Genomic DNA, 27,566 nt, shown 5'->3' on the forward strand with positions numbered 1-27,566 from the left:
GCATTCCCTCTTAAACGCATCAATGCTATGGCCAGTGCTTATTCTTTGACTTTTTGCACTTTCACTTTTTAAAAAAGTAATTCGTAACATAATCTGAATTGCTATGATGCTAACCGGTGTTCATACTTCCCGTAGCACCAAAGCAGCAGAGCAAATAGAGAAAAAAAAAAACACAGAGCAACTGCAGGGGACGCTGGCTAGTCAGACAGTCAGTCATGCTCTCAGACCCCACTGTTAATGGGCTGGAGCTCTCTTAAGGGGCACTTGGTGTGGACAGTCTAGCAGAGCACTCATTGCTGAGGTTGAACAAACAAACAATCTGCAACAAGGAAACGAAAACTGAGGCTGGTCTCTTGACTTTCTCACAATAAGCATCAATGCATTTTTTCCTGCAGATAGCATTCTGCAGAACTGCTCAGATAACTTGTTCATGTCCACAATCCATAGTGTTTGCTTTAGTCTCGTTTGTTTGGATGACTTTTATTGTCAATCTTTGGTAACTCAGTATTCTAAACATCCTACTTTAAAGGACAAAATTCATGTATCATCATGCATACTGTGTAGGCACGTCCAGAGAGTCATGTCTCTCCTGTCAGGATAAAGGGATCTTCTTCAATTGAGTTGAACTTTTTAAGTTTTAATCAGTCGTGTTACCCAGTATGTCTGAAATGGTTTGTTTAAGTATTGTAGATGAGAATAATGATCTTAACTCTGAGCTAAAAACATTATGTCCCACTTCTTAATTTATTCATCCCCCTTTATACCTGAAGCACACCTTTGAAAATGTCAAATATAAGTTCAGACTTATTGAGAATTACCGGTGTGACTTTAGTATTCCTGTTAAAGTTCAATGTGATGTTGTGAATGAATCTGATTAAATCCTGTGATTATTTGTATTATTAATAGGTATAGTGCTTATTTTTACATGATCATTACCTGACCTGAGAAATACACAATAGTCTTTTGGTATTATGATAGTATTAAAACTGGCACAATATTAAGCTGTTTGAAAGCTTTCATAAAAAAAAAAAAAATACAAGACTGTATTTTGATGAAAATGTCTTTGTGCCGTTGAGAACATGACTGACAGGTCAGTGATGTTTCCATATTGTCTGTCTCTGTTGGCAGGTTTGAAGTCCCAGTCCAAGCGAGCTCTTTCAACTCCTCCTCGTCCTCCCTCAAGAAGGGGTCGCGTGATGAGTGACAAGTTGACTGCGTCATCTGGTGTGGATCCTTCAGCCAAAACCATCAGTGTGCCTGTCTTCCACCTGTACCACAAGCTGCTTCCAGGTATTCCACACACCAGTGCAAGATTAACATACCCACAGAAACCAAGGTGTCTGAGAGAAGGCTTTAGTTAAACAGCCAAAGTTGATGTATTAGTGAAATTAATTTTTTACATTCGCTCTGTCTTCCCCTCAAGGTCAACCCCTTCCACCTGAGATGACTCTGGCTCAGCTACTGACTCTCCTGTACGACCGCAAGCTGCCACAGGGCTACCAGTCCATCAATCTGACAGTCAAACTTGGCTCCAAGGTCATCTCTGACCCTGGCCTGTCCAAGACAGACTCTTTCAAGAGGCTTCGCACTGAGAAAGGTACCAAAAACACCCAGCTTTACAGTGCTTGTATGATGAAATATTCTTATTCTTTGACTCAGGACAGTAAACTGTCACTGTTGTGCCTTCGCAAATTCCTATGTCCCATGTTAGTATGTTCTTTCATTTGAATACTTTAGACCTTTAGTCTGTAACTTTTTGTACTCAAGATTCACAGCTCAGATCTTTGACATCATCTAACAAAGTTCTCCAACTCCATTAATATTTACCAGGAGATTTATTGAAAGTTATTAAATGGATTTATGCTTGCTTTCTCACCTGCAGTGCAGTTCACATTTGTAGTGCAGCTCACATGGGGACAAAGGATTTATTGTTTAGTTCTAGTCTGCTTCTTTTATAGCATAAAAGTCTATGTTTGACATAAAATATGGTAGTTGAAGTCAACTCAAGGTTCACTTATTAAATATGTCAATGGAAAGCTCCAGAAAAAAACTAGTACTACAAAACCCAGTGTCCCAGAAAGTGGACACAGAGATAGGGTTGTTTTTTCAGAGGACTTGTATTGATTACTTTGGAGGTGGTTTCCGTTACGTTTTCTACAATAAGCACATGGTTAATGTAAATTTAGGAGCTAGCTTATCAATTACTATTTCCACTATCACACAGTCATGTGTTTGCATTCACACCATAAAAATCAACTGCACCAGACTAGTGGACGGACACCCTCCTTTTCAATGTGGCCAAATAGACATGCACACTAGAGTTTATTTGATTTTGCGTAGGTTTGGTGTGAAAGACTCCTGACAACCCCAAAACAGTCCAGACCAATCCAGTTCATAGTCACCCTGTAAAAACAAACCTATTCAGGAAATAAAGATTAAAATAACTGTGTATTCACAGTTAAATGACAGAGATTATGTCCAATATATACTCTGGGTGCTCACGGTACTGTTGTTCAGTCAGTTATTAATGTGAGCATCGGCTATAGCTCTTCAAAAACACCAGCAACTCCTGGAGAAACTCTGACTAGGAAATTAACAATCCAGTGGGTTATTCCTCCTCCTGATACGGCTTGCTGATAACACATTTTAGGCTGTATCAGCATTTTTTGGCATTGGAACAACACTAGCATGATACTCCTCTATGGAAGCCTGAGAAGTGGTTGAAATAAAATCAGTGCTCTGGGCACTTGGTTCTTAGTGTGCTGTGAGTCCTGCTCCCATTCTTGGACCACAAGCTACGGCACCAGTCAACATGTGGTGGAATTTTGCTACAGTTCACTACTCCACTAACTACTGACCCAAAACTAACCAAAAACTGTGTGAATAGAAGGTTTAAAATGCAGGTACATTCTAAATGGGTTGTGCTGCAGTAAAATATCCAGTCCAGTGGCTATTATTCTCCTCCTGCGTCAAGATTTAATGGAGTTGTACTTTGGTCCGGGCTCGGCTCACATCACCTGGGCTATTTCTTGGGCTGCTTTGAAAGAAAAGCTTTGAAGTCTAAAAGCTTGTGGAGTGGTTTTGAGCACAAGCTGTTCAATCACAGCCGCTCTCCTACTTACCTTTGGACCCTCAGGGAATTAAAGCTTTTTCATCCTCAGAAGTTGCTTTCTTACAATATTCATGAGATTTTTAGATGTTAATGCAGCATTCATGTATGTACAATGACATATAGAAAGACTGTTAGACCAGTGATGCTGTGCTGAATACTTAGGCTCAGGTAGTATGTTTATAGTGTAATTTGTAGACATTTACTCCGACCATTTGATCCAGTGAGACAGATAATAAAATGAACCCTGTTGCTGAAGGACATTTAGGTGGAACAAGTTGTTGCTGGGATTCAACTGCTGACCCTCACCTGGTGTGGTGACTGTAGGACTGGTTATATTTAGCTGTCTTTTCTGCAGGCTCGAGGGTCAGGAGGAGGTCAGATTAATTTTTAACATCAATGTCTTGTTTTGATGATCTCAGCACTGGTGAATCTGCAGAACTGCTCAGATAACTTGTCCACTGGCCATGCCCTGTCCACCATCCATAGTGTCCATTTTAAAACTGTAGTCTCTTTTTATTTTTTTGATCAAGGTCTTTTTTATTTTCAAATGTATAAGAAAAATAACAAACAATTTGAATACAGAACAGTTAAACAAGTTCCTGGCACCCACCCACCCCCACACCCCCACAGCTGGACCATCATACACGCATACAACACACTTTCAAAGATAAAAATAAATAAATAAATAAATAAATAGATAAAATAGATAAACAAAATAAAATAATGGAAATTAAGTGAACATACGTGTTTATAGTTTCAAATGCGCATAAATAAAAACCAACTGTCAAAGAAGGAAAAGAAGTGAAATTAATTAATAAATAAAGATAACAGGTACACATACACTTGGGTTACATGGAGATATTGGCAACTGCCATATCTTCTACAAAGGAAATAAATGGCAGCCAGGTAACATAAAATTTTCTGGTAGACCCTCTAATAGCATATCTAATTTTTTCAAGATGGATATGACACATAACCTTTCTAATCCATTGGACATGTGTTGGAGGGAGAGCATCTTTCCATCTGAACAAAACAAGCCTTCTGGCCAGCAGAGAGCAAAAAGCCATCATATTTATATAACACCCAGGGAGAGGAGCATCCACTGGAGTCACACCGAACAGTGAAATCAGTGGGGAAGGGTCTACTGTTATTCCACATATTCTAGAGAATGGCTTGAAAATAGAGTGCCAAAAATTACACAGCTTGGGACATGACCAAAACGTGTAGTAATGTAGCAGGGGCTTGTTTGCATCGGTCACATGTAGGATCAATATCCCTCTTAATCTTAAATAACCTGTCTTTGGTCCAGTGAAGACGGTGCACTATTTTAAACTGAGTCACAGTGTGCCTAAGGCATACTGAGGAGGAGTAAATTCTCTGTATAACTTTTTGCCAAATTACTTCTGGAATTTCATCCTCTAGGTCTGCTTCCCATTTATTTCGTAGAAGATCCAGATTATTTGCAATATGTGTGTTAAGTAGTGTATAAATTCTGCTTATAATTTGTTTGGAGTAAACATTATATTTAAAAAATGTTTCTAGCAGAGTTTCAGGAGGACATAATGGGAAGATTTAGAGGCCACAAAACCTCTGATTTGCAAATATCTGTAAAAGTGGGACTTATGAAGATTAAATTTCTGTGATAACTGTACAAAGGAGGCAAATCTGTTGTTAATGTAGAGGTCTGATTATGCACCTATTCCACTCCTTGACCAGATATCAAAGGCCTTGTCCATAATTGATGGGGCAAACATATGACTTCTTGTTACTGGTGCAGCACAAGAAAGGTCAGTGATATCAAAGGACCGTCTAAACTGGTACCACGTTTTAAGTGAGTGGATAACAACTGGATTAGAGGTGAAAACTGAAATGGGCTGATTTAATGGTAGTTTGGAACATAATAAAGCCATAGGTGAAGTAGACCCAATGGATGCCCTCTCCAAAATTGTCCATTCAGGGCTAGTGCCAATAATGCTTTTGTGCCAGTATTAATACTATCATAATACCAAAAGACAGGGCTAGAGCTACAATGCTCTTACATTGGCAGCCCAGTGATAGTACATAAAGTTTGGAAGTGCCATACCACCGGCTTTACGAGGTTTCTGCAATATATTTTGGTTAATCCTAGGTGTTTTTTTATGCCATATAAAGGATGATATCTGACTGTTCAGGTTGTGGAAAAAAGATTTTGTCAGAAAGATGGGAAGACATTGGAATAAATAAAGAAATTTAGGGAGTACATTCATTTTAACCGTATTGATTCTAACCCCTAGGGAGAGAGGCAGGGGGTCCCAGCGTTCAAGGTCTTGTTTCAGATTAGATAACAGGGGTTGATAATTAGCCTTATAGAGATCTTCCTAGTCATGTGTAACCCATATACCTAGGTATCTGAATTTTGTAGGGCTGATTTTAAAGGGAGCTGATCCAAAATGCATCTTATCCACCAAGGTAATAGGCATAAGTTCACTTTTATGAAGGTTAATTTTATAACCTGATATTTTCCCAAACTTTGCATGTAGAGCTAGAAATTCAGGAAAACTTGATAGGGGGTCTGTTATAAACAATAACATATCATCTGCGTAAAGTGAAACTTTATGCTCTGAACCTGCCCGGTGAAAGCCCTTGACAGAGGAGCTCTGTCTCAGAGCCAGTGCAAGCGGCTCAAGTGCAACAGCAAACAGGAGCGGCGAAAGAGGACATCCCTGCCTCGTACCCCGTTTAAGCTCAAAGTAGGTGGATAGGTTGTTATTGGTGGGCACTGCAGCCATTGAAAGAGTATATAGAATTTTAATCCAGGATATGAATTTAGGGCCGAAATTAAAAACTTCTAAGGTCTTGAAAAGGTAGTCCAACTCCATCCGATCAAACGCTTTTTCAAGTGAAAGTATCACCTTAATGTTCCCAGGATCGAGGGGAGTGGGATAATAAAGAATATTAAATAATTGCCTAATGTTGAAAAAAGAGTGACGATTTTTTATAAATCCTTTCTGATCAGATGCAATAATAGAGGGGATAACCCTTTCAAGGCGACGTGCCAGAATTTTAGCAAGGATTTTAGCATCTGTATTTAATACTGAGACAGGGCGGTATGAGCCACAATTAAGAGGGTTTTTATCCTTTTTGAGTAACAGAGAAATTACTGCTTGACGCATGGTTGGAGGTAAGGAGTTTGAGGCAAGAGACTCTCTCTTTTGTAGGGTAGCCACTTCATCCGACCATGCTGACAGCCCTCCCTCCACCTCTCTGATGTTAGCCTTCACTTTGTCGATCTCAGAGTTCAGCACCGCGGTATTATTTATTATCTCTGTCTTCAACGCTTTCAGCTCATTCTTGAGAAAGTCGAAATCATCGGCGAGGGCACTTTTCAGCTCTGACTTTATCACCGCTGAAATGTCCGCTTTGAGTGAAAGAAGGATTTCTGACTTCAAACCCGCAATGTCCATCTCTCCTGCATCCGCTGGGGGTGGGGTCCTCTCACCTGGGCTCCTGGCAATACTCTGGTCCGAGGAGGCGTTGGGCCTTGTGTTGGAGTGTCCGGTATACTTATATTTCCGCAAATTCATTGCCATCTGTGCACTTCCACGGAGCTAATCCACTTTAAGAATATATTTAGGAATTGTTAGCTGTTGTGCTAGAAGGGCTACACTTTACAAATATCACTAAAAGTTGAGGTTCAGTGGGAGCTTACTCCATTGCGGCCAAGCCACGCCCCCCGTAGTCTCATTTTTTTTGATGACTTTTAGGATTGATTGTTGAGTAATTCAGTATTATCGACATCCTGCTTTGAAGGACAAATTTGAACTTCATCAGTGTGTGTTCCCTTTTTTTTAACGCTTAGGTTTATCAATAGACCTTTAGCTGTGAGTCATAAGATTCAAGCCTTATTTTGAAGACATGGGCTTGGACCTTTTTGTGACTGGAGCAGCCAAGTTCACAGTATGTGTCATCTAAATATTCAACCACTGAACATTTTATTTCAACATAGACACTTTCAAGGGGAACGCTTTGATTTTTTTTTTTTACATCAGAGTGTATTTAGTGAATAAATTAAGGTTTATCAGTGAGCTGTGATACTCCTTCAGAGGATCAATTAGCTAACACAGTGGCCTGCACAGCACTAATACTGAATTGCCAAGTAGTGTTACGCTTAATGTTATCTGCAAACAAGAAAAACCTGTCAATAAACAACTGTTGGTCTAAGCTAGACTGAGACTTTAGTTAAATCAGCAGTCTGACATTGCTGTACTGTAACATCATGACTGTACTCCAGCAGCCTTACACTCAAGCTAATGTTAGCTCTCCATCAGTAGTAACAATTACACTTCTCTGGAGGCTCATAAATTGTCACTGCTTTCCTTTTGGTATCCTTTCTTTTCCAGGAAAGATGGGGAACCAGAGATTGTGATGGATTTGTAGGTTTATTTGTTTAACAACCTTCTACTCAGGAGCTTTTCAGCGTTTTCCTATCTCACCCATTATATGAAGCCATGAGTTTCCGCCCAAAAGGGGCGTGAGCTTGCTGACTTGGGCTGGATGAGGTATTGCCTGTCTGACATATTGCATCAAGTGAAGTCACTTGCAGGGTTTGGATTTGGAAAGATGTGAGTTCAGGCACTGTCAAGATGGAGACGGCTGGAGCCACCATGCTGAGCTTCACAATGGGCCTCATTCACAAACAGTGTGTATGCACAAATTTGTCCTTAACATGTACCTGGGATTCATCAATGTTTTCTTACCTGAAATTGTTCGTACTTTGGGGACAAATTTAGAACTGCTTCAGATCATGCATACGTACAAATGAGGACATTTGAGTATTCAATAATAGACATTGTGAGTCTGTGCTACAGACTGAATGTGGCGAGGCAGCGCTGGTAGAAAGCGGGTGAATCAGAAATGAAATGTTATTTTCTTATTGTTTCATAGTGGTTATTATCTAAACACAAATAATCACCCCTGCACACCTCAGCAACATCTGATTCGGTCTGAGTGTGACGTTACAACAACTTCACCGTTTTCTGCATTATACTTTTCTATACAAACATATTTCCTTACATGGAGAAAAGGGGTTGTGGCAGTATGCAGATCACAGACAGCAGATACAATCCAGCCAGTTTAGATTATTCTGATACACTAACATACGCACAGTGTTAAAAACAAAATTAGCTGGTGGCACACATTTGATGAATCAGACATTAAGTTTGCGTGGAAATTTATTTTGTACGCATAGGTAAGAGCATTTGTACACAGGTTGTTGAATAAGGCCCAATGACTTTTCAGAAACCTGTGGGCAACATCATGGAGACTCAACCACATTTTATACAATATATCCATATAGTCTTTGGAAGTAACCCTGCAACCCCAAGTTGTTCCTCAACCTTGACATTCCCAAAATGATTTGCCATTCCCTTTCAATGAACTCTAATAAACTCACCCATTCTTAAATGCGCCCACTGCCCAGACACTAGCCACTTGATGGGGTCAGTCATTATCTTTATTTAACCAATATGTCCTTCCTCTCTGTGCCTGCTGAATTCAGATAACCTCATTACATGAGCTATAGAGATTAGACACCCAGCAGCACAGAAAAGCGAACAAATAACATGGATTAGTAGCCCAGTTGAGCCTCCCTCATCCAGGCTTCATCAGAGATTTCGTTTTCTGAGTGAATTCACTGCCAGCTGAATATGGTTTATAAAGCTGTTCTAGTTGTTTTGCCTCTGAAAGAAGTGACCCTGGCTGCTGTCAGCCTAAATGGACTCACATCATGTCTGGCATACGCTTCATTTAACTACACTACCTTTCACTGAGAAATGGTCCCAAAAACCTCAGATCCATTTCTCCTTCCCTGAAAACCTTTTTAGAGCAGATAAATGACAGGAAGTGGCAGTGACCCCGATAAAGAGACATTTCCTTTGCTCAAGCTGTCAGTAAGCGGAAATGTTCACTCCGTTTATGTCTCTTTCCTGTTTTCACACAGGCACTCATATCAGTATGTACCTTAGGATTGGGTGGGAATTTTTTTTTATGCCTTCCTGATATTTTACAGAGGTACATGACAGTATTTGTGTTTTCAAAGTCTTCTGTATTTGAGGTAATGTGTCCCCTCAGAGTTGCTGTAAGGGAGGAGTCATTGGTGAAGAAATGTTTTTGACGTGTTGCAGAGGAAATAAAAAGAAACTGCTACTGGTCATTGCACATTATGTCAGCATGTCTCTTTTATTACTGTCTTATTAAATCTGCATGGTCCAGAAAACCCAAGACATTGTTTCTTTTCTGTGAGCCGCTGTTAGTGTCTCTCTTTCCATTGTGCTGTTGTTAATTTAGCAGTTTTTGTTATGCCTCTGCACTGGCAACAGCCATGGGCAGTGGCATTATGTGTTTGGGTTGTCCATCCATGTCTGATTCATATGAATGTCTCTTAAGAAGAGACTTGCAACACACACACAGTGTTGTGTGTCTGATGCTTGTTGTCAGCTCACTGCGGGTCATCTCGTCCCTCTCTGGATAAACAAGCAAAACTATAACCTAAAAAGTTATTTATTAACCTAATTTTTTATATTTGTGATCATCAAATTGACAAAGTTACACTGAGATTTTGGCTCCTTGTATTGACGCCGGCACTGCGACTAATATTGACCTTCCTGGTCTTTACCCTACTGTAGATAAATTCTTAAATTGCCTATCATAGCATTATTCTGGAAAATAAAACTAAATTAGGGGTGTAGTGTTAAATACAGTAATACAGTACTTGTTTTCCTGCATTATTTGGTGCACTTGATTTAAAATATGTGAGTAAACTCTGCATCATTTCAAAGAGTAGGAAGTGATGGTGACTGCAGTGGTGAGCTGGTATGGACATTGTCATAAGCCAGTTAGAACCTGAGAAGCGTATGGATTTTTGATGGTATTAAAAATAATACCTTTGTGATTTCTCACTACCTTGATACTGCCCAGTCCTAAATATAGCTTTCACAGGGCCAATGGCAGCAGTATGCTTTGCTTCAAACAAAGTGCTTGTCAGTGCCTGTAAAGTGGGGCCCATGCACCTCTCTAAAGTAGGAATTGGGAGAGTGCTCCATCCAACAATATTTGCAACTTTCAGAAAATGAAAATCTGTCAAGCATGCCCACCTAATGCAGTGACTTGCCAGGCGTAAAAGTAGTGACAAGTCATTGACATCTATAAAGAGTGATGCCATGACAGCTCCCCAAAACTGAAACCAACCTTCATTGATTTTGAGCCTTTTTGGTTTTGTTTTGTTTTTTTGTCCGGTGTGAGTTACAGTGTTAGAAGAAGGCAATTCTAAATGTACTCATTTGATTTGGCTTATTTTCTTTCCATGCACACCTCTTCTAAAGAGCCTTAACTGTTTCATCACTGTCACCATGCTTTTGCTTGCATCTGAAAGCGCCAAATCATATGGTAGGGGTTACTGTTTAATTATTCATCAGACAAGCTACCAGATGACCCTCTTGTCCTCATCCTCCTGAAAATAGGAGCATTCTCTAATCCTGTTTTGTAAGTTCAGACACGTTAATCTCTCTCTAGAAACCCTTTTATTCACAATCTCAGTGACTTTTTAATTCATCACCAAGAGAAAAAAGATCCCCTGTGGAGAACGGTGAATCATCTTCTGCCCGATTTTCTCCTCTGTAAGAGATGATGAGTGACTTTTTGGAAGATGACCTATCGCTCTAGCAGAGCTTTATAATCATAAATCTGCAGAGCCAGTGGGCTACCACTGGTGGAGGCGTGTGTGTGTCATGCCTTTCACCCTGTGTTTCATTTTGACTGTCTGACTTTGTCTTCAGTGCCAGTGTAAACAAGGGTATTAGGACAATGTTTCATTTTCTCCTTTTGATCAGCACATAGCTCATCCAAGGGTAGGGAATCCTCAACTGTACACATTAGAGCCTGTTAATGAATGAAGCGCTACTGATGCAGACTCTGTGGTGATCAGAAACTTGTAAGGTTTTTCTCTTCTCCTCCACCTACCCTCTGCTTGCTTGAGAAATGGAACAGAACCAGACTGATTGCAAAGAAGTGCTTTAGTTTTGTATTTTGATTTGTTAAAGCTCCGATGTGTATTCTGCATCCTTTATACATTTACAATATGTCTATTCTATTTACATTTTCCACATTTGCTCAGTAGAGACAGAGGAAATAAACAGGGTTCTTATGGGAGCTGGAAATTGCAGGACCTTTTTCTTTGTTTTTTTGACTCAATAAGATTAATTGATTAATTAATCCTGTCACATCTGTGTGCTCCACATGTTTGGACCTATTTTTCACGTCTTTCCTTGAACAATTATTTTCATTATCAATTTATCTGTTGATCATTTTCCCAATTAATCGATTTCTTGTTTGGCCCATAAAATCTCAGAAAATTATAAAAATTTATAAAATTATAAATTAATTAGTGTTTCAGTCTGAGATGACGTTCTCAAATGTCTTGTTATGTCAACATCTCAAAGATATTTAGTTTACTGTCAGAGAGGAGTAAAGGACCCAGAAAATATTCAGATTTGAGAAGCTGACATTTGAGAATATTGACCTTATTTTCTTAAGATTCCTCACACTGATTAATCAGTGATAAAAAATCAATTGATTAATTGTTGCAGCTGTAATAGAATTCCAAGTCTACATACAGACAGGTGACACATGTTGAAAGATTGTTTTAATGTAGTACCCTTCTTTGAAGACTTTAGTGAAACATAATTTTAACTTTTTAACATCTGATTTAAACATTTTGAGCATACATATGCATATAAATACATATAAACATGAATATACTTTTATTGTAAATATATATTTACTACAGCTGTAAGGAGCTGGGAAAGCTTTGAAATGCACCTTGAAAATGATTGAATTTGACTTTAGAAATCAAGCAATGATGGTGATGATATTTATGATAATAATCATCAAATGAAATGATTAAGTAAGATATGGTGGGTAAGTGAGAGGAGGCAGGACTATGTTGATTAGTGCTGAAAGCATTTGTAATATTTGCTATCAATATTTAATTGTAATATAATACAACACTAGTTTATAGTTTGAACTCTTAATGAGGTGGCTGTTACATTTCTTCAGACCAGCTGAATTTTGATGTCTTGAGATCTGTGCCCTCTGTGTCAAATGTCATAATAGATTTAATGTGAAGACTGTAGTTTTCTCTTATTTTGCCCTACTGAGCACAATCTTTATTATTCAAAGAAATGTAAGACTCTAATTAAAAGCTTAGTACAGACAATCACCAACAGGAGAGTGAGATAAACCACATACATAAAGGCTAGGAAAAAGCACTTAATCTGTTTTATAAAATGTAATTAGTATTTCTTAACCCCTAACCTGATTGACTCATTTTGTTTCAATGTCACACATCAGTTAAAATGGAATTACGGCCAACTTACACTTTCCAATGAAAGCTTATGAACATCCACTAATCATACATCACATTGTTTATGTGCTCCTTATAGCTTCAAATCATACCTCACAGTTAACAAATCTAGACTAAACAACACTCCAAGCAGTGAAGTAAGAATGTAGACTTCAGGTTTCCAACATGTACAGTGCTAACAAGTGTCCACACAGTGCATGAACATACAACAGGTTCTCTCTTTGCTCTCCTTGCAGTGGATCACTGTGACATGCTGAATAGCTGTCCTGAGGATGAACCAATGACACCCAGCGAAGAATGTCTGGACGCCGCCACGGACGAGTCCCTGCTGGAGACCAACCCCATCCAGTCACCTCTGCAGGTCTTTGCAGGCATGGGCGGCCTGGCCCTCATCGCAGAGAGGCTGCCAATGCTCTACCCTGATGTCATTCAGCAGGTGAGACTCAGCCTGCTTCACACAGACATACACACACACCAGAGTACCATCAGAGGTCAAGAAGGATGAGAACCTTCACCTGGAGCATGTTATTGTTTAGTATAAAACACTTTTTCAGTCTTAGAAATCAGTTTTTTGGATGAGTGCACTACCATTTACTGTGCATTAAACTGTGTGGGCCTGCAGTAGTTACTGTTTTAGACTAAAATATATTAATATGTAATGTTTTCATCCATACAACATCGAATCTTTTCAGCTTGGACAGACAACAATCAATTTTCAATCGAGGGGCCCTCAAATCTGACCTAGGGTCATGAAAATAACAATGAGTTGATAATGGCTGCTGTTGTTGGCTGCAGCCCTACTTTCAACAAATAGAGTTTTTTTTGTCAAATGTGGATGATGAGTTAAAAAAAGTACTGAACATGAAGTCACAACAGCTAGAGATGCACCGATTGGCTGATTTTGTTTTAACCTGCTGATTCTAGTTTCCTTTCTTTCCAAGAACTATAATTGACAGCATATATAAACATGTTTGTCATGTTTGTAACTTTTTAAAGATTATTTTTTGGCTGTCAGCAGGATAGCTTTAGATAGACAGGAAATGAGAGAGAGCTGAATGACATGCAGGCTGCAGGCTGGAATTGAACCTGCGGAACCCACTGCTTAGGATTCTACCTCTGTACTTGGAACACGTTCTACCAACAGAGCTACCTGGGATTTTCTGTAATGGAATATTAAATTTTATGTTCATAATGAAGCATTGACTATTAATTACATTTACATACATTAATTTTCATTTTCTCCAAAAATGCTTCAGGTTACTGCCTCATCCTCTTTTCCTTGTTTCTTTCTCTGTGTCCACCTTTTTACTTTTCAGACTTTCTTCTCACCTCTCTACTCATGTCCTCTCCTCTATTTCTCCCTATCTTCTTCCCCTTACTCCTTATCCTTATTCTTGGAGCCAGTCTCTGTTCTTCACATATACAACATTATTGTGTGTGTGTGTGTGTGTGTGTGTGTGTGTGTGTGTGTGTGTGTGTGTGTGTGTGTGTGTGTGTGTGTGTGTGTGTGTGTGTGTGTGTGTGTGTGTGTGTGAGAGAGAGAGAGAAAGAGAGAGAGAGTGAGAGAGAGAGAGAGAGAGACAGTGACCAGCACTGTTAAATTTGAATGTGACGTTACTGTCTGTGTTGCCATGCACACAACGTCAGCCATCTGGCAGTGCATGTGCATAAATTTGACCGCATCTCTGACACTTAACAGCCGTTGAAATCCTGCCAGTAATTAGTGCATCTTTGATAACATTCCAGATCCACCTCCTGAACACTGAGCAGTCTGTCTGTTGATGGAAACTGTATGATGTGGGTTAACGCTCCAAGAAAGCCACTAAATAGACCTGGAGTTGTGATTCTGTTGTGAAACCAGTCATTCCAAGGTCAAGAATAAACTAATACTTCACTTTGATATCATCTGCCAAATAGCTCTCTCCTTGATTGAATGAAGATGAAACTGGTGCTTTTACTTTGAAAAAGAAATGTTGCTCAGTGTTTGTAGATGAAGGGAAATATTTTTTTCAGCAGTATGTCCTCTCCTCTCCCTCAAGCTTGACTCCACCACATCATGACACTGCAGAGTTCCTGCTCTCTGTCAGCATTCTCTCATGTTCTCACATGTGACTTTGCTAAAGTCACCCTGTGTTGTCCTGGCTGCTCGCTCACAGGTCAGTGCCCCGGTGGTGCCCTCCGCCACACAAGAGAAGCCCAAGGACAGCGACCAGTTTGAGTGGGTAACCATCGAGCAGTCGGGAGAGCTGGTGTATGAGGCGCCGGAGTCCATTGCCGCCGAGCCGCCACCCATCAATAAACAGCAGTCTCAGTCATCCTCGTCGTCATCGTCCTCGGTGCAGACCATGTCGCCCATCCCTGCCCACTCATTGGCTGCTTTTGGCCTGTTCCTACGCCTTCCAGGGTACGCCGAGGTGCTGCTGAAGGAGAGGAAGCATGCCCAGTGTCTGCTGCGCCTGGTGCTGGGCGTCACAGACGATGGAGAGGGCAGTAAGTCAGAACACACCACATGGCTGCAATACAGTCCCTCTTCCTCTGTTTTCCTGTTTCTTGTGTCTGAGTGTTAATCATGTATTTTATATGTTGCTACTACTTCTACTTCTGCTCATATTATGTGGACCACTAAGCCACATTGATATGAATCGTACATAAACATTTTTCACTGATACACAGTTGGTTTTCCAGTTCCCTGATATCAGAGGCTGTAGCCCTATCTGCACAGGACTCGTATCGCCTGCCAGCCCTTGTAATTGGGAGTTCATCTGTGATCTGAATGAATCTACCATGTCTGTAATTAATAAAAATTCCACTGCAAATTACCGTCCATATTTCACCAAACAGAGGTCCTGTCATAGCAATAGTCACATGTGAATTTTTAGATATTTGTTTTCTGTTGTCAGACAACTAAACAAGTGAAATTTGAGTGCTCTAATGTAGATCAGTAGTCAACAGCTATGCTGAGAAATCAGGTAATTGATTATATATTGATTATAATAAGTGATGATGACACAAAGTTAGCTGCAAAGTGTATTTATGTTTAAAATACATTCAAATATTGGGCAAAACAACTTTTAATTACATTATTAATGTGGCCACTGAAGAACAGACGCTTCTGAAACGTGGATGTTAAACAGAGCCTCGACATATTCAGGAGATAATGTCAGTAAAATACAGACATCAGACTTGTGGCATTATTTCTAAATCACAGAAGGTCCCCTGGTAATAGTAGTCCTGTGTGTAGAGCTTTTGCAAGTGATTGATGTCAGAGCAGTTTTGCCCATCTTGTGTATTGTCACATCAGCTGCTACTGAAATAAAAATTGTCACTTAATGGGCATTTCCTTCAAATGATACAGTGTAAAAACAGCACTCCATTTCAACAAGGTTCAACTTGTTTATTATTACATGTGTTCTAAGGAAACAGTGTGTGTTCAATAAAGCAGACATTAACCTGATAACGTCTTGTGGCATGGGGCAGTGATTTTCTTTATTCAGTCCAAACTAAAATATTTGTTTAGCTTCATGCTTCATACCAAATATATCTTTTTGTCTTATTTTATGATGAAATAATAAAACAAGGCATCCCTTTATGTTGTAACAGTGGAAAGTCTCTTGATGGTTTACTAACACTGATATTGACAAATCAAAAAACTCAGTCCTCTGATTGTCTTGTTTGACATCCTCTCAGGCCATATCCTGCAATCTCCATCGGCCAATGTGTTGCCCACACTGCCCTTCCACGTCCTGCGAGCATTGTTCAGCAGCACTCCTCTGACCACAGATGACGGTGTGCTGCTGCGCCGCATGGCTCTGGAGATCGGCGCCATCCACCTCATCCTGGCCTGTCTGTCGGCTCTCAGCCACCATGCCCCCCGCAACCCCAACGCCAGCACCAGTGTGTCTGAGGTATGGCACACATACAGTTCCAATAATATTTACTTTGAATTGACCACAGTGGGTACCTAACCTTCAGCTGACCCTTTGAAGAAGTAAAGACTCGACTTATCTCAGACACACACACGCAAAAAGCAAATTCAAAAGCTCCAAAATGTTATCTTAAGCAAATTTTGCCTAGTATAAAGGAAACTGCTTATAGTAACCACGGTGATCAAACTTTTGAGACAGAATGAGAATCTCTCCGACAGAATCACTCCAACATGAATCATGTTTTTTTTGGGTCCTTTCATACATGGCAATGCATGTGAAAAAAAAAATTAAAAACCACATCTTTTTTTTATACTTTTCTCCTGTGATACGCAAAAAACATGATCTCCTCCAAGCTTCTGACAAACTTCCAGAAATGAGCCGGCGAGATGCAGCAGTGAAAGTTTCTCAGGTTGCGCTTTGTAGTTGACTCAAACAACGAGCAACAGTCTGCTGGTGATGGAGACAGAAATAGAATGGGCACAGGACAGCACCTGTGGGTGAAACCCAGTCATCTTTTGGCCCCTTAAGCTGTCCATTTCATAACTTTTTATTCATGTAATGAATAAAAGTCTTAGTTAGATGGTGATTTGTGTAGTGATCAATATAAGAGGTTTCCCCTGCATATGAATAATGTTTAAATTTGTAGGCTGGGACCAACACAATGATTATTTTTTAAACCCAATTAAATCATTGTTTAACCCAAAAATTTTGTTGCAGCAAACTTTTAAACTAGTTTAATATTAATAAACTATAAATTTAACCCTCCCTTTAGACCTCAGCTTAGCTTTTACACTAAGACTTAGATTAAATTTCATTCTGCTCCATAAAACTTTAAACCCCAATTTAAACTGTGATCCAGTATTAAAGGGACCTATTATGCTTTTCAATATTTTCTTTCATATATATAGTGTTATGTTATTTGGGACGAAAGTAGCTTGGCCTGTAAGGGCTTGGCTCTGGAGCTGAAGGGTCGTCGGTTCAAGTCCCATACAGTCCAAAGTATGGAGTGTGGACTTGTAGCTGGAGAGGTGCCACTTCACTGCCATAAAGCCCTTAGGCAAGGCACCAAACCCCTAACTGCCCGGGGCGCCTGACTATACAGTGTACAGCCACCTCACTGTGACATCTCTCCAGTGCATGTCTATAGGTCCTGTTTGTGCATGTGTGGCATTTTGAAGAATACTGCAACAAACAACACATTGATATGTATTTGCCTCCGTCCCTGTTCATAGGTTGCGCCATCTACAGAGGCCATTCCACAGTGTGTCGCAAAAGCATAAACAAGTCTCATCTGTGTATGCAAAGCCGTGCTCATGTGGCTCAGGTTTCCGGGAAGTTAGCCAGTCAGGAGAAAGTGGGCTTAGAGGGGCAGTATAAAAGGCCAAATTCGATAAACTTAACTAACTCACTAAACTGTCTTATATCTAAACTTAAACTTATCTGAACTTCTGCTTATAGTTTTTGAACTGTGTATCATGTAAAGCTACTGGTGGAGTCCTAGAATTATAATATAGAGTTGGAAATGAGTGGAATAGGTCCCCCTTAACTTTAAACTGACACTTTAGGAGGTGTAACTTTTAAAATGACTGCCTCACAGAAAGTTAAGGGACCAACTCAACCCAGTGCAGTTTTATGATGAGTCTCTTCTTTCATTCACTCCAGTTGAACTGTTAAAACAACCTTGCTACAGTGCAAAGGTTTGTTAACTTTTCAGCTAGCTAGCCAACAATGTAAGGTTTTGTTAAGGAATACAAGGTAGGTGAATGTTTTCCCCTCATACTGACTTGGCCCCAGCAGCACTGAAATTTTATTTTAATGTGGGTAAGCAAGTATCACCTTTTTTGATTGAAGTCTATTTAATTTCAGTGTACATTAATAAATGTGTACATTAATGGATTTACTCATGTTGAAGCTAATTTTGCTAAATTCTGATTCAATCCATATCTTGGATTAAATTAATCTTTGTTGATGAAAGTCTTAGTTACACGTAAAGATATGAACATAAATAGAATAAAATTCAAATCATGAGCCATTTTTTTGAATCTTTGATCATGTCCTGTGCCTTTACTGCTTGACTCAGCCTGAGAGTTGACGAGACAAAAGAAGACGAAGCATTGTCCGACTCCTGTCAAATGTTCTTTCCCACACTGTTCCAGCTCCACACCAGAGGCTTTTCTGTCACTTTGCCTGAGTGATTGTTTTGTTGTTCTGTGATAGAGAATCAAGGGGAAAAATCATTGGCATTATTATTGGCTCTCTGCCTTGCTGGCCTTTATTCAAGGTCTCTTTTGCATATCTCCCAGTGAGCCTCAGACAAATAGCTTAATTGTTGAACCCAAATGATGAGGGGCAAATGGAGCTTTGGAGAGAAATAGGTGAGTGTCACAGACATGTCCTTTGTATTATTGACACCTTAAGGGTGAAAAGCAATGGAAGGGGATAATTCTGAATGGAGACTGGCTCTTAAACTCCCCTTGACTGTCGCGCCTATTAAATTGACTGAGGAGGTTTCTATTGAACTGTCTGCAGGGCCTGCAAGCACCTGGCTGGAGAAAATGTAAAGAACGGAAGTTAAACTGTAGGTGACAGTGACAGGAGGAAGTGCCAGTTGTTGCTGCCAAAATGTGATGAAATACCATTTCAAAGAGTGGTTTTACTTTGGGTATTAGAGAAAAAAAAACATGGTCTGCTATAAAACTGACTTTGTGACAAACATAGAAGGTGTCATTTTACTGCAGTATGATAAAAGTGCAGCATCAATACATACCAATAAAAAGTGAGTTCTGAGACCAATCAAAAGCAGACTACAACCCTGAGAAAACCTGTTTTGCAGTAAAGTGGATGGCGTACAGAACGTTACTGATAGTATAGATTTAAGATTCCTTTATTGTTACATCTCGTTATACAAGTATCAGAGAATAAAAATCTTATGTTTGGTCTGTGTGTGCGCCACAGTCAGACAGGCACCAGGCTGTTACTGTTCACTGTTTGAGCCTTAAGGCTGCAGTGGGACAGCAGCAGGAACAGTCTGTGGTTGGGTTGGTTGGGATCTCTGTAGGCTTGACTGGGAATCTGACATCCACCGATGCTCTTGGGTGTCAGATCCCATACCAGGCAGTGATATGTTCAGTCAGGATGCCCTGGAAACAGAAATGGACATTACGGTACTAAATTGTAAAATACATGTTGTTCAGGGTTTCCTTTTTACCTATTCAGGGTATTGAATGAGTCCAGAACTGTTGTAGCCTGACTTTAGGTTGTATCCCTAAGTATACTGAAGATGCTGGAATAGATAAGGATTTGAAATTCAATCATTTTGACTTATCCAACAGCACAGATCATCTGCTTTTTGACTGTGGGGACAGACAAAGAGGATGAGGAGGAGGACCCCACATGTAAAGTGACAAGAGTTGTGTGTTGTGCAAAAATTCCTGCTCAAAATTGAAACTGACCTTTGCTGGCTTGGTTGCTTAATAAGGTCAAACCGTTTCCTGAACTAGACCTGTCATGTTTGTTTCGTTGTCATGGTGACATAACCAGTCACATGCTCGCTCCTCATTCCCCTGCTGTATGTGGATTTATGGAGTTGTCAAGACCAAGGACGGATCATGGAGCCAATGACTTGAATGTGAGCCAAAGACTGTGGCGGTGGCTGTCCTTGAGCCCCCCCCAGTCCATGTACTGGAGCGCAGACATGAGATGAGACAGACATACACTGTTTAAAAAATGAGCCAAATCCACACACATCCCAGAAAACAGCAGCTCTTGTTTTTTGTCCATATTGGCTCCTGTAGAGGACACTCTACTGTAATCCAGATTTTTACCAGATAACATTTTTACCAGAGCAGGTTAGGCCTTTATTTTGAAAGACAATATCGCTATATTTTTTGACTCATTCTGCTGGTGAGTCTTATTCAAGATCTGAGAACATAGAATACTTCTCTTTTTCACTTCAGCGCTGGCAGTGTTGAATTTCACTGATCAGTTGAATGCAGCCAAGCACCATTTTAACATGTAAAACTACTGTCCTTAAAGCATAGAAAGGAAATCTAAAGAACATCACAAGATAAAGTTGTTGGACCCATCTGTCTTAACCTGTGCACCATCTGTGTTAACAGCCGCAGATATCCAGTTGTCATGGTGGCGGGACCAGTGAGGAGCAGCAGCTGTACTGGGCTAAAGGGACTGGTTTTGGTACTGGATCCACAGCTTCAGGCTGGGACGTGGAGCAGGCCCTAACCAAACAACGGCTGGAAGAGGAACATGTAACATGTCTACTGCAGGTGAGTTGACCCATCGATGTCACATCACTTATAAACTGAGATTGCAGAAACACTGGTTTCAGAATATAGTCTACCAGCCTACCAAGGACCGTCACAGTTCAAACATCAACACACTGTGTTGTATTAAAATATGTGTATTTGTCTATATTTCCCTTTTTATCTGGCTAAGCATCTGTTCAGCTTTTTGGGGCTTTGGGGTTACCTATGTCCATGTGTTGGAAGTCTGAGATCCACTCAAACGTCTTTATGTGCCTTTGACTTCACCACTTGAACCAGTTCACAAAGATTTACCTTCTTACAATGTTAATATTTGATATCCCTGAATAAGAGAACCTGTCTAAATTAAGCAAGTGTCTAAATTAAAATACAGGTATTTTTTTCTTGAACAGGGAGTTCTATCAGTTACATCAGTTGGTTCATGTGGCACTGTTAGGTCAGAGATTGTCCCAGTTTGGAGTATGTACTTTGTAATTTGTGACACCTAAATCAAGTCTTCTGAGTACTTTGTCTTACAGTGTGTCCAATTGTTTTGTTCAATAGGTCTTGGCAAGTTATATCAACCCAGCAGGCTCCAGCAGCTGCCACAGTGCTGAGGCCTCTTCAGCAGACAGCAGAGCCCACAACAGCTCAGCACTGCCAGCTGTGCTGCAGGAGCTGCTGAGTCAGTCCTGCCTCATTCCTGCCATGTCCTCCTACCTACGCAACGACTCAGGTAGGATGCCTGTTTTTACAGATGATGGGATCTGTACATCTGTACATCTCTGCAGTATAACAAGAAAATGGTATTTTGACACATTTTTCCTTTAACAAACAGTGTGCCTCCTGCAATTTGAGGATTGCAGTAGGCTAGATTGTGGTTTGTTTTTTTCAGCCAAGGAGCAATGCTTCAAAACTGCACATATTTCAACAAAAATAGAGTGGAAAAAGGTGTAGGTTGGATCACCTGTCAAACTGCAATGGACAGCAGTGCCTTAACCATGACAAAATAGGAATGGAACTTTGATTGTCTGTCTAAAAGGGGACACACTCCAGTGACAAATCCAACTGATGAACAAAGGCATCCATTTTTGAATACTTCTGAGGAGAGATGTTGTAAAGTGTGCATCATTACCCCTATTTAAATGATTCTTTACATTGAGACTTCAAAGACGTTAGGCATAAAACAGCAAACAGAGAGGTTGATGCAGCCGAGAGGAGGCTGTGATGGCAGGCTGAGGTTCAGCCAACTTGAGCACTTGTGCTTTAAAACATGGTTGCATGATACATTGTGTGCCTTAGTTTATATGAAGACCTAGAAAACAGAACAACCTCCTTTTAAGTTCCACTTGCTTGATTTTTCTGGACCTTTCAACCATATCTCACAGTCTTCATTGGCAGAACAACGTCCCCAATCTCAGTTTCAGATTGTTTGATTGAGTTTCAGACAACAAGTCCTCAAAGTATCTGCTGATGAAGTCTGCATCATGTGGTCGAAAGGCTCAGAAGATGCTGGTAAGTGGAAAGACTTTATACCAGAGGAAACACATAATTACATCTCCAATTCTTTGAGAACAGGCCTCTATAATAAAGTATTGTGTTATGAATTGTAGACAGGTTTTGTATCAAAACATCCGTATACAGCTTGCCTTTTTTCAAGAAAACATATAGTACAAGAAGAGAGTTGCAGTTTTGAGGTATATGTAATGCCTCATCATGGTGTTGCTGGATTGTCTCCTCTCTCAAACAGAGCTGCAGCATTGCCATGGAATCTGGCAATGGCAAAAGATGAAACAAGTGAACAGTGACCAAAAAATAAGTTTCTTCTTTGTAGAGCCAGAGAAAAGTCCTGAAGCTTGTCTTTGCATCATGGTGAAAAAAAAAAAGATTTATGGGAAATGTGGTTGTGAGAAAAGAAACATGCCACTGGTCTCAAAAAGAGTCTTTTTCTCTTCCTTGTCTCTTTTGTGCCATTCCATACGGAAGTGTTCTCATCCTACTAAACATCCTGTGAAATGATATGAGCCACTGATGGTTCTGTGTTGCTGAAATAGTCAGAATGTTCTTATTGTCTGTGGATTTGTGCTCCTGATGTAAAGAACTGCCAGCTGGTGGCCTTTGATGCTGAGATAGTGGGTGTGTATCACTCTGGTATTTGATCTCAGTGATAACTGCAGGCTTGAATTACTGCGGTGTAGTCTTTATCTTCTGCTTCTGAATTATAGGAGAGGCTGTCTGTGTGCAGCATATATTCCTGTGTGTTGGTAAGTGTGTGTGTGTGTGTGTGTGTGTGGTGGAGATGTTGGATTTTTTCTAAATGGAACAGCAGGTGGAGCTACACCATCTTAGACTGAAGGTTGCATAGGTCTTTACAGTTTAATAAAACTGAATCCCAGTAGTATAAGTTTAATGAGACTTGCTCAGAATTTTTCATACTGAAAAATGAAAAGACTGGTCCTTCCACTGTGATCAGTTCTTGTCATGTCTTACTTTTACTGTAGGAGCGTAGCCTCTTGTGGATTGTGCAAGAGCTTGCATTCTTTGGTCCAGTATAATTTGATGCTATACTCTAACGTGGTGAATTGCTGTGTAGTTTTAAGTGTTGTGCTGCAGTGGGAACCCTTTTATTTTGCACATGCTCCGGTAATCCCTTATTCCCTCAGTCTGCCTTTTCAGTCAGAGATCTGGTTGAGCTGCTTGCTTCCATCAGAGTGCTCAGTGGGCTTTAGCACTTTTCAGGTCAGCTCAGTCCATTGCTTATATCCTGCCTGGGTTCCTCGGGGACCTGCTGGGTATTAGTGCTGGGCTGACCCTTTGTAGTCTGGTTGGATTCACGCTTCAAACCACTCTCTTCGCTTGTGCTGCACTTGGTAATGCTTTTCACACTTACACTACAGATTGAGCAAATGAATAAACCACAAACAGTACTTTCACCGCTGTCTTCAATATGGCAGTTCTTGTTCAGTATTTTTTTCTTGTTTATAGGCAATTAACAATTTCAGTAGGATTTTGCATATGGTATGCTTTTTCCAACTACTACAAAAAGTGTTTTGTTGTCCTTTCGTGTGATGTTTTTAAATATGCATAATCACATGCATGCTGAGTGACCTAAATCAAACACACCCAAGATGTTGCATGACCGATGTTGCATGGGTTTGGCTAAATGCTTGTGATAAATTTCCAATACCTCCTTTGAACAGCTCATAGTAGAATACACACATGTGAACATGTCTCGGCTCAGTATGTTTAATGCCATGGTGCCTGCATTGATGAGTGTCAAAGACGCATGATGACAGACAATGGGGAATAACTTTTGATGGGGGATGTGGTCTCTGCAAGGCTCATGCTGTGGAGAGCGAAGAGAGGTCTCCCACAGCAACTGACTCCTGCTTCAGTTCGAGCTTGCGGTTTTGGTGGGAGGGGCTTTGTAGAGTGATACAGGCAGCAGAGAGGGAGGAGGAAGGTTTTTCATAGTGTATGTTCAGTTGTTGCCTGCTGAAGTTTCAAAGTTTTGCATTGCTCACAGTCCAGTCTTTGGAATGCCCTCGGTCACATGAATGCATGTACTGGGGGTGTTGCCAGTGCTCTACAGCTATCACTCATTGGATGAGGGTAAAGCAGGATTCGGTTCATGCCCGGCTGGGTACACACTTCATAAACTGCATTTCTAACATGTTTAGACTCAAATGTAGTGTAACAATGTCATGAGATCTCTTATTTCAGTAAAAGTTAAGAACAAATATTACTGGGATCACGACAGAAAGAAACATGTAATATCCAGGAATTCTCATTACAGGCGCGAATACTGACCATACACTATCCAGCCATATAGTAGGTTTCAGCTAGAGCTGCAACAGTTAATTGAATGATTGATTATTAATAGATTATTTAATTAATCATTAACAATTTTCATTTTAATTGATTAATTGGTTTTGGAGTCATTTTTAAAGAAAGAACCAAAGTTCTCTGATTCTAGCTGCTCAAATGTGGATATTTTCTGGCTTCCCTCTGGTTTCTGAGTTGTCTTCCATCATCTTGGACTTTGGGAAACACTGATCAGCATTTTTCACAATTTTATGAACCAAAAAACCAAACAGTGACTCAAGAAAAAGATTAATTGATAATGAAAATGATACTGAAGATAATGAAACTGCAGCAGAAAAGTCCTGTTTTTCAAGTGGCAAGATTGTGAAAGGGTTAATTAATAGATTAATCAAGAAAATGATCAACAGATTAATCGACAATGAAAACAATCACTAGTTTCAGCCTCGTCTTGCTTTCATTCACACAGGATTGCTGCCACATAGTTACCAGCAATGTAGATTTACAACCATTGTGTTAACTGCACTATCCAAATAAAAATAATAATATAAACATATTCATGTCACAGTTTAATTCCACCATTTGAAATGAGGTTTTATTATGCCATTGGTTGATTCTGCTTTTCCTTGCTGTGGTAGCAATTGCCTTTATCCAGAGACAATCAAGCAGGGTTAGGAGGAAGTGCCTCTTGCTATCAGTAGAGACTTGTTCCAGCTGTAGTGATCCAGGGTTGAAATCCTAATGCAGTCATTCTCCAGTGAACCAGACACTTCACAATCTGTTTGATCAGGCCCAAATTGAGTTTGGATAGAACAGGAGACACACAGATTTTAGCATCAGTGTTTCCACCCTCCCATTAGCATTGTGTACTGTTGCTTATCAGCCCAGAGCCAGTTACAGATGAGTGTGTGCCACCTCTTTGTGCCTAATGCTGCTGGGCTCTTTCAGTTTGCAGGAGTATCTCTCTGTGTGCATGCTGCTGTGTGCTAATATGCCCCTGGTCTCATAATTAAATAACAGCTGATAAAAAGCATTCTGAGTGTTGTAATTGCTCCTCATTATCTGGTTAATGCCTCTGACACACGCTTATATGTGTGTGTGTGTGTGTGTGTGTGTGTGTGTGTGTGTGTGTGTGTGTGTGTGTGTGTGTGTGTGTGTGTGTGTGTGTGTGTGTGTGATATGAAGTTTATTGCCCCTTGTTTGATTAGACATCGCCACATGCTCTGCTGAAGCATAGCCTTAATGATGACACATTGTCCTTTAAAATCTGTACATTTAGTACTCAATTTAATAACAAATGGCATGATACTGTGCTAACAAGCCATTGCATGCAGTTAATTGAAGTCACAGTGCATGCAGTCAAGTGAAAGCTGAGGGCTCTCGGACCACCTTCAGTATGAAAAGTGGGTGCCCAGGAGCTCTGAGCTGTCAGTAGATGTCAAGAAGAGCTGGCTGTAATGAAAAACTGAGACCTGAGAGCCCCCGTGCTTCTCTCAAGTCAGAAAAGCTGCTAGTGTGTAAACAGATGTTGTCTATGCTCTATTTATTGCAAAGCAAGACAAAAGAAGAAATCTTGTTATGATAATTATCATCTACATTTGTTGCAATATGCAACAAAGCGGTACAGTTTAGGACGGGGGTCTGCAACGTGTGGCTCCAGAACGGCATGCAGCTCTTTAGCCCCTCTTCAGTGGCCCTCTGTGAATTTGGCAAAAAAATAAATGTAAATTAATAACTTAACAACCCTTAAATAACCAATTTTTAATGACCCCCACAAATGTTTGTTCATGTTATGAGTTTTGTAAAATATAATAATTAGTTAAAGCTGCAAGCAGCATTCAGTGGGCCTTCTTGTCCGTCGAGGTGTGCTGCAGCTGTGGCATCATTACTGGAGGCCAACTTTTTTTGGACATAAATGAGTTAAGTGTCACTCCTTGTGTCCACGATAGGGCTCTCAAGAACATCCAGTAACTGCATTATGTTCCAGTATATCAGGTGTAGAGCACACCATGAAAATTTTATGTAAATCAAATGATGATTGTCAGAAAAGGCTTACTTCCCACCCACATAGAGGTGCAATGTCTATGACTCCTAACTGGCATGTAGATGTCCTCCAGCAGACTCCAATCAAACATGTAAAGTTTGGGGCTGATTGAATAATGTCCACTCAAGTCACAAGACTTCTTTGACTAAATTTGAGGTGAATCTGGTTGACCTGCTTAGTGAAGGTATAGGACCTGTAACTTCCTTCTGCCAGTAGGTGGCACTGTGACTGAATATTGTCTCAACTGCCTCAAAAATCCAATTTCAGTGGAGCCTTTATTTTGTAGCCCATATACAATAGAACAGAAGTAATTAATTTGCGTGTGTGGGTGTGTGAGACAGATTTTTATTACTGGTGTGGATGGTTGTGACATAGATTCCACCCACACATGCATCATACATAAAAAAAATACAGTGGTGTTTTAGCAGTGCTTCAGCATTAGTGTTTTTTACATGGAATAATGCTAACATCAGCTTCTGTATTGAATACAAGACTCAAGCAGCAGCTGAGGATTTTGTCCAAGCCCGTGGAGGAGATATGTTGTTCTAGAAGAAATTTAACAACATATAACTATAACTATAGACAGCAGCTGCAGTATAATACCTGTCCTGTGAAAGGCAGCATGTTGGGAGTGTTGAGAGCTTCATTCTCAGCTAATGCTCTTCTCAGAAGAACAGCATGAGTAAGATGTCCTGCCCACTATTGAAAAGCTTTGGTTCGACCTTTTTGGACATTGAAGTCCACGCCAATGTCTGAATCGAGGTTTACATTTTTGTCACTTTGTGTACTTTTGATCTGGTTTGTTTTGCTTTCACATTAAAATTATTCAAATGCACTAAAGAACTATACACTGTACATGACATATATACATCCTGTTGTCATGACCGATGTGAGCTGCAAGATTTCTTTCCAACTGACTCTTTTTGAAGTCAATGGACCAAATGACAGTTAAACATTAAACGTCCTCACCACACGTGCTACCACTGCTCGTTTTATTTTGCTGCTT

General features: G+C 40.2%; 1 protein-coding gene across 2 annotated transcripts in view; it reads left to right on the top strand.

Annotated features, from left to right (window-relative positions):
- The window catches only part of birc6 (baculoviral IAP repeat containing 6), a 152,153-nt gene that overhangs the window by 72,486 nt on the left and 52,101 nt on the right, over positions 1-27,566 (top strand). Inside the window, exons 58-64 of one of the 2 annotated variants that reach the window (XM_084735907.1) lie at positions 1,129-1,290; positions 1,424-1,597; positions 12,722-12,945; positions 14,666-14,999; positions 16,197-16,414; positions 20,554-20,718; positions 21,259-21,430. In XM_084735907.1, the coding sequence (XP_084592033.1) occupies positions 1,129-1,290; positions 1,424-1,597; positions 12,722-12,945; positions 14,666-14,999; positions 16,197-16,414; positions 20,554-20,718; positions 21,259-21,430 (1,449 nt within the window). The remainder of the gene's footprint in view (positions 1-1,128; positions 1,291-1,423; positions 1,598-12,721; positions 12,946-14,665; positions 15,000-16,196; positions 16,415-20,553; positions 20,719-21,258; positions 21,431-27,566) is intronic. The other variant, XM_084735908.1, reaches the window with a different exon arrangement.

Source organism: Lutjanus erythropterus, chromosome 14 (genome assembly GCF_056507025.1).
Source record: "Lutjanus erythropterus isolate fLutEry1 chromosome 14, fLutEry1.hap2, whole genome shotgun sequence".
Classification (NCBI taxonomy): Eukaryota; Metazoa; Chordata; class Actinopteri; order Lutjaniformes; family Lutjanidae; genus Lutjanus; species Lutjanus erythropterus.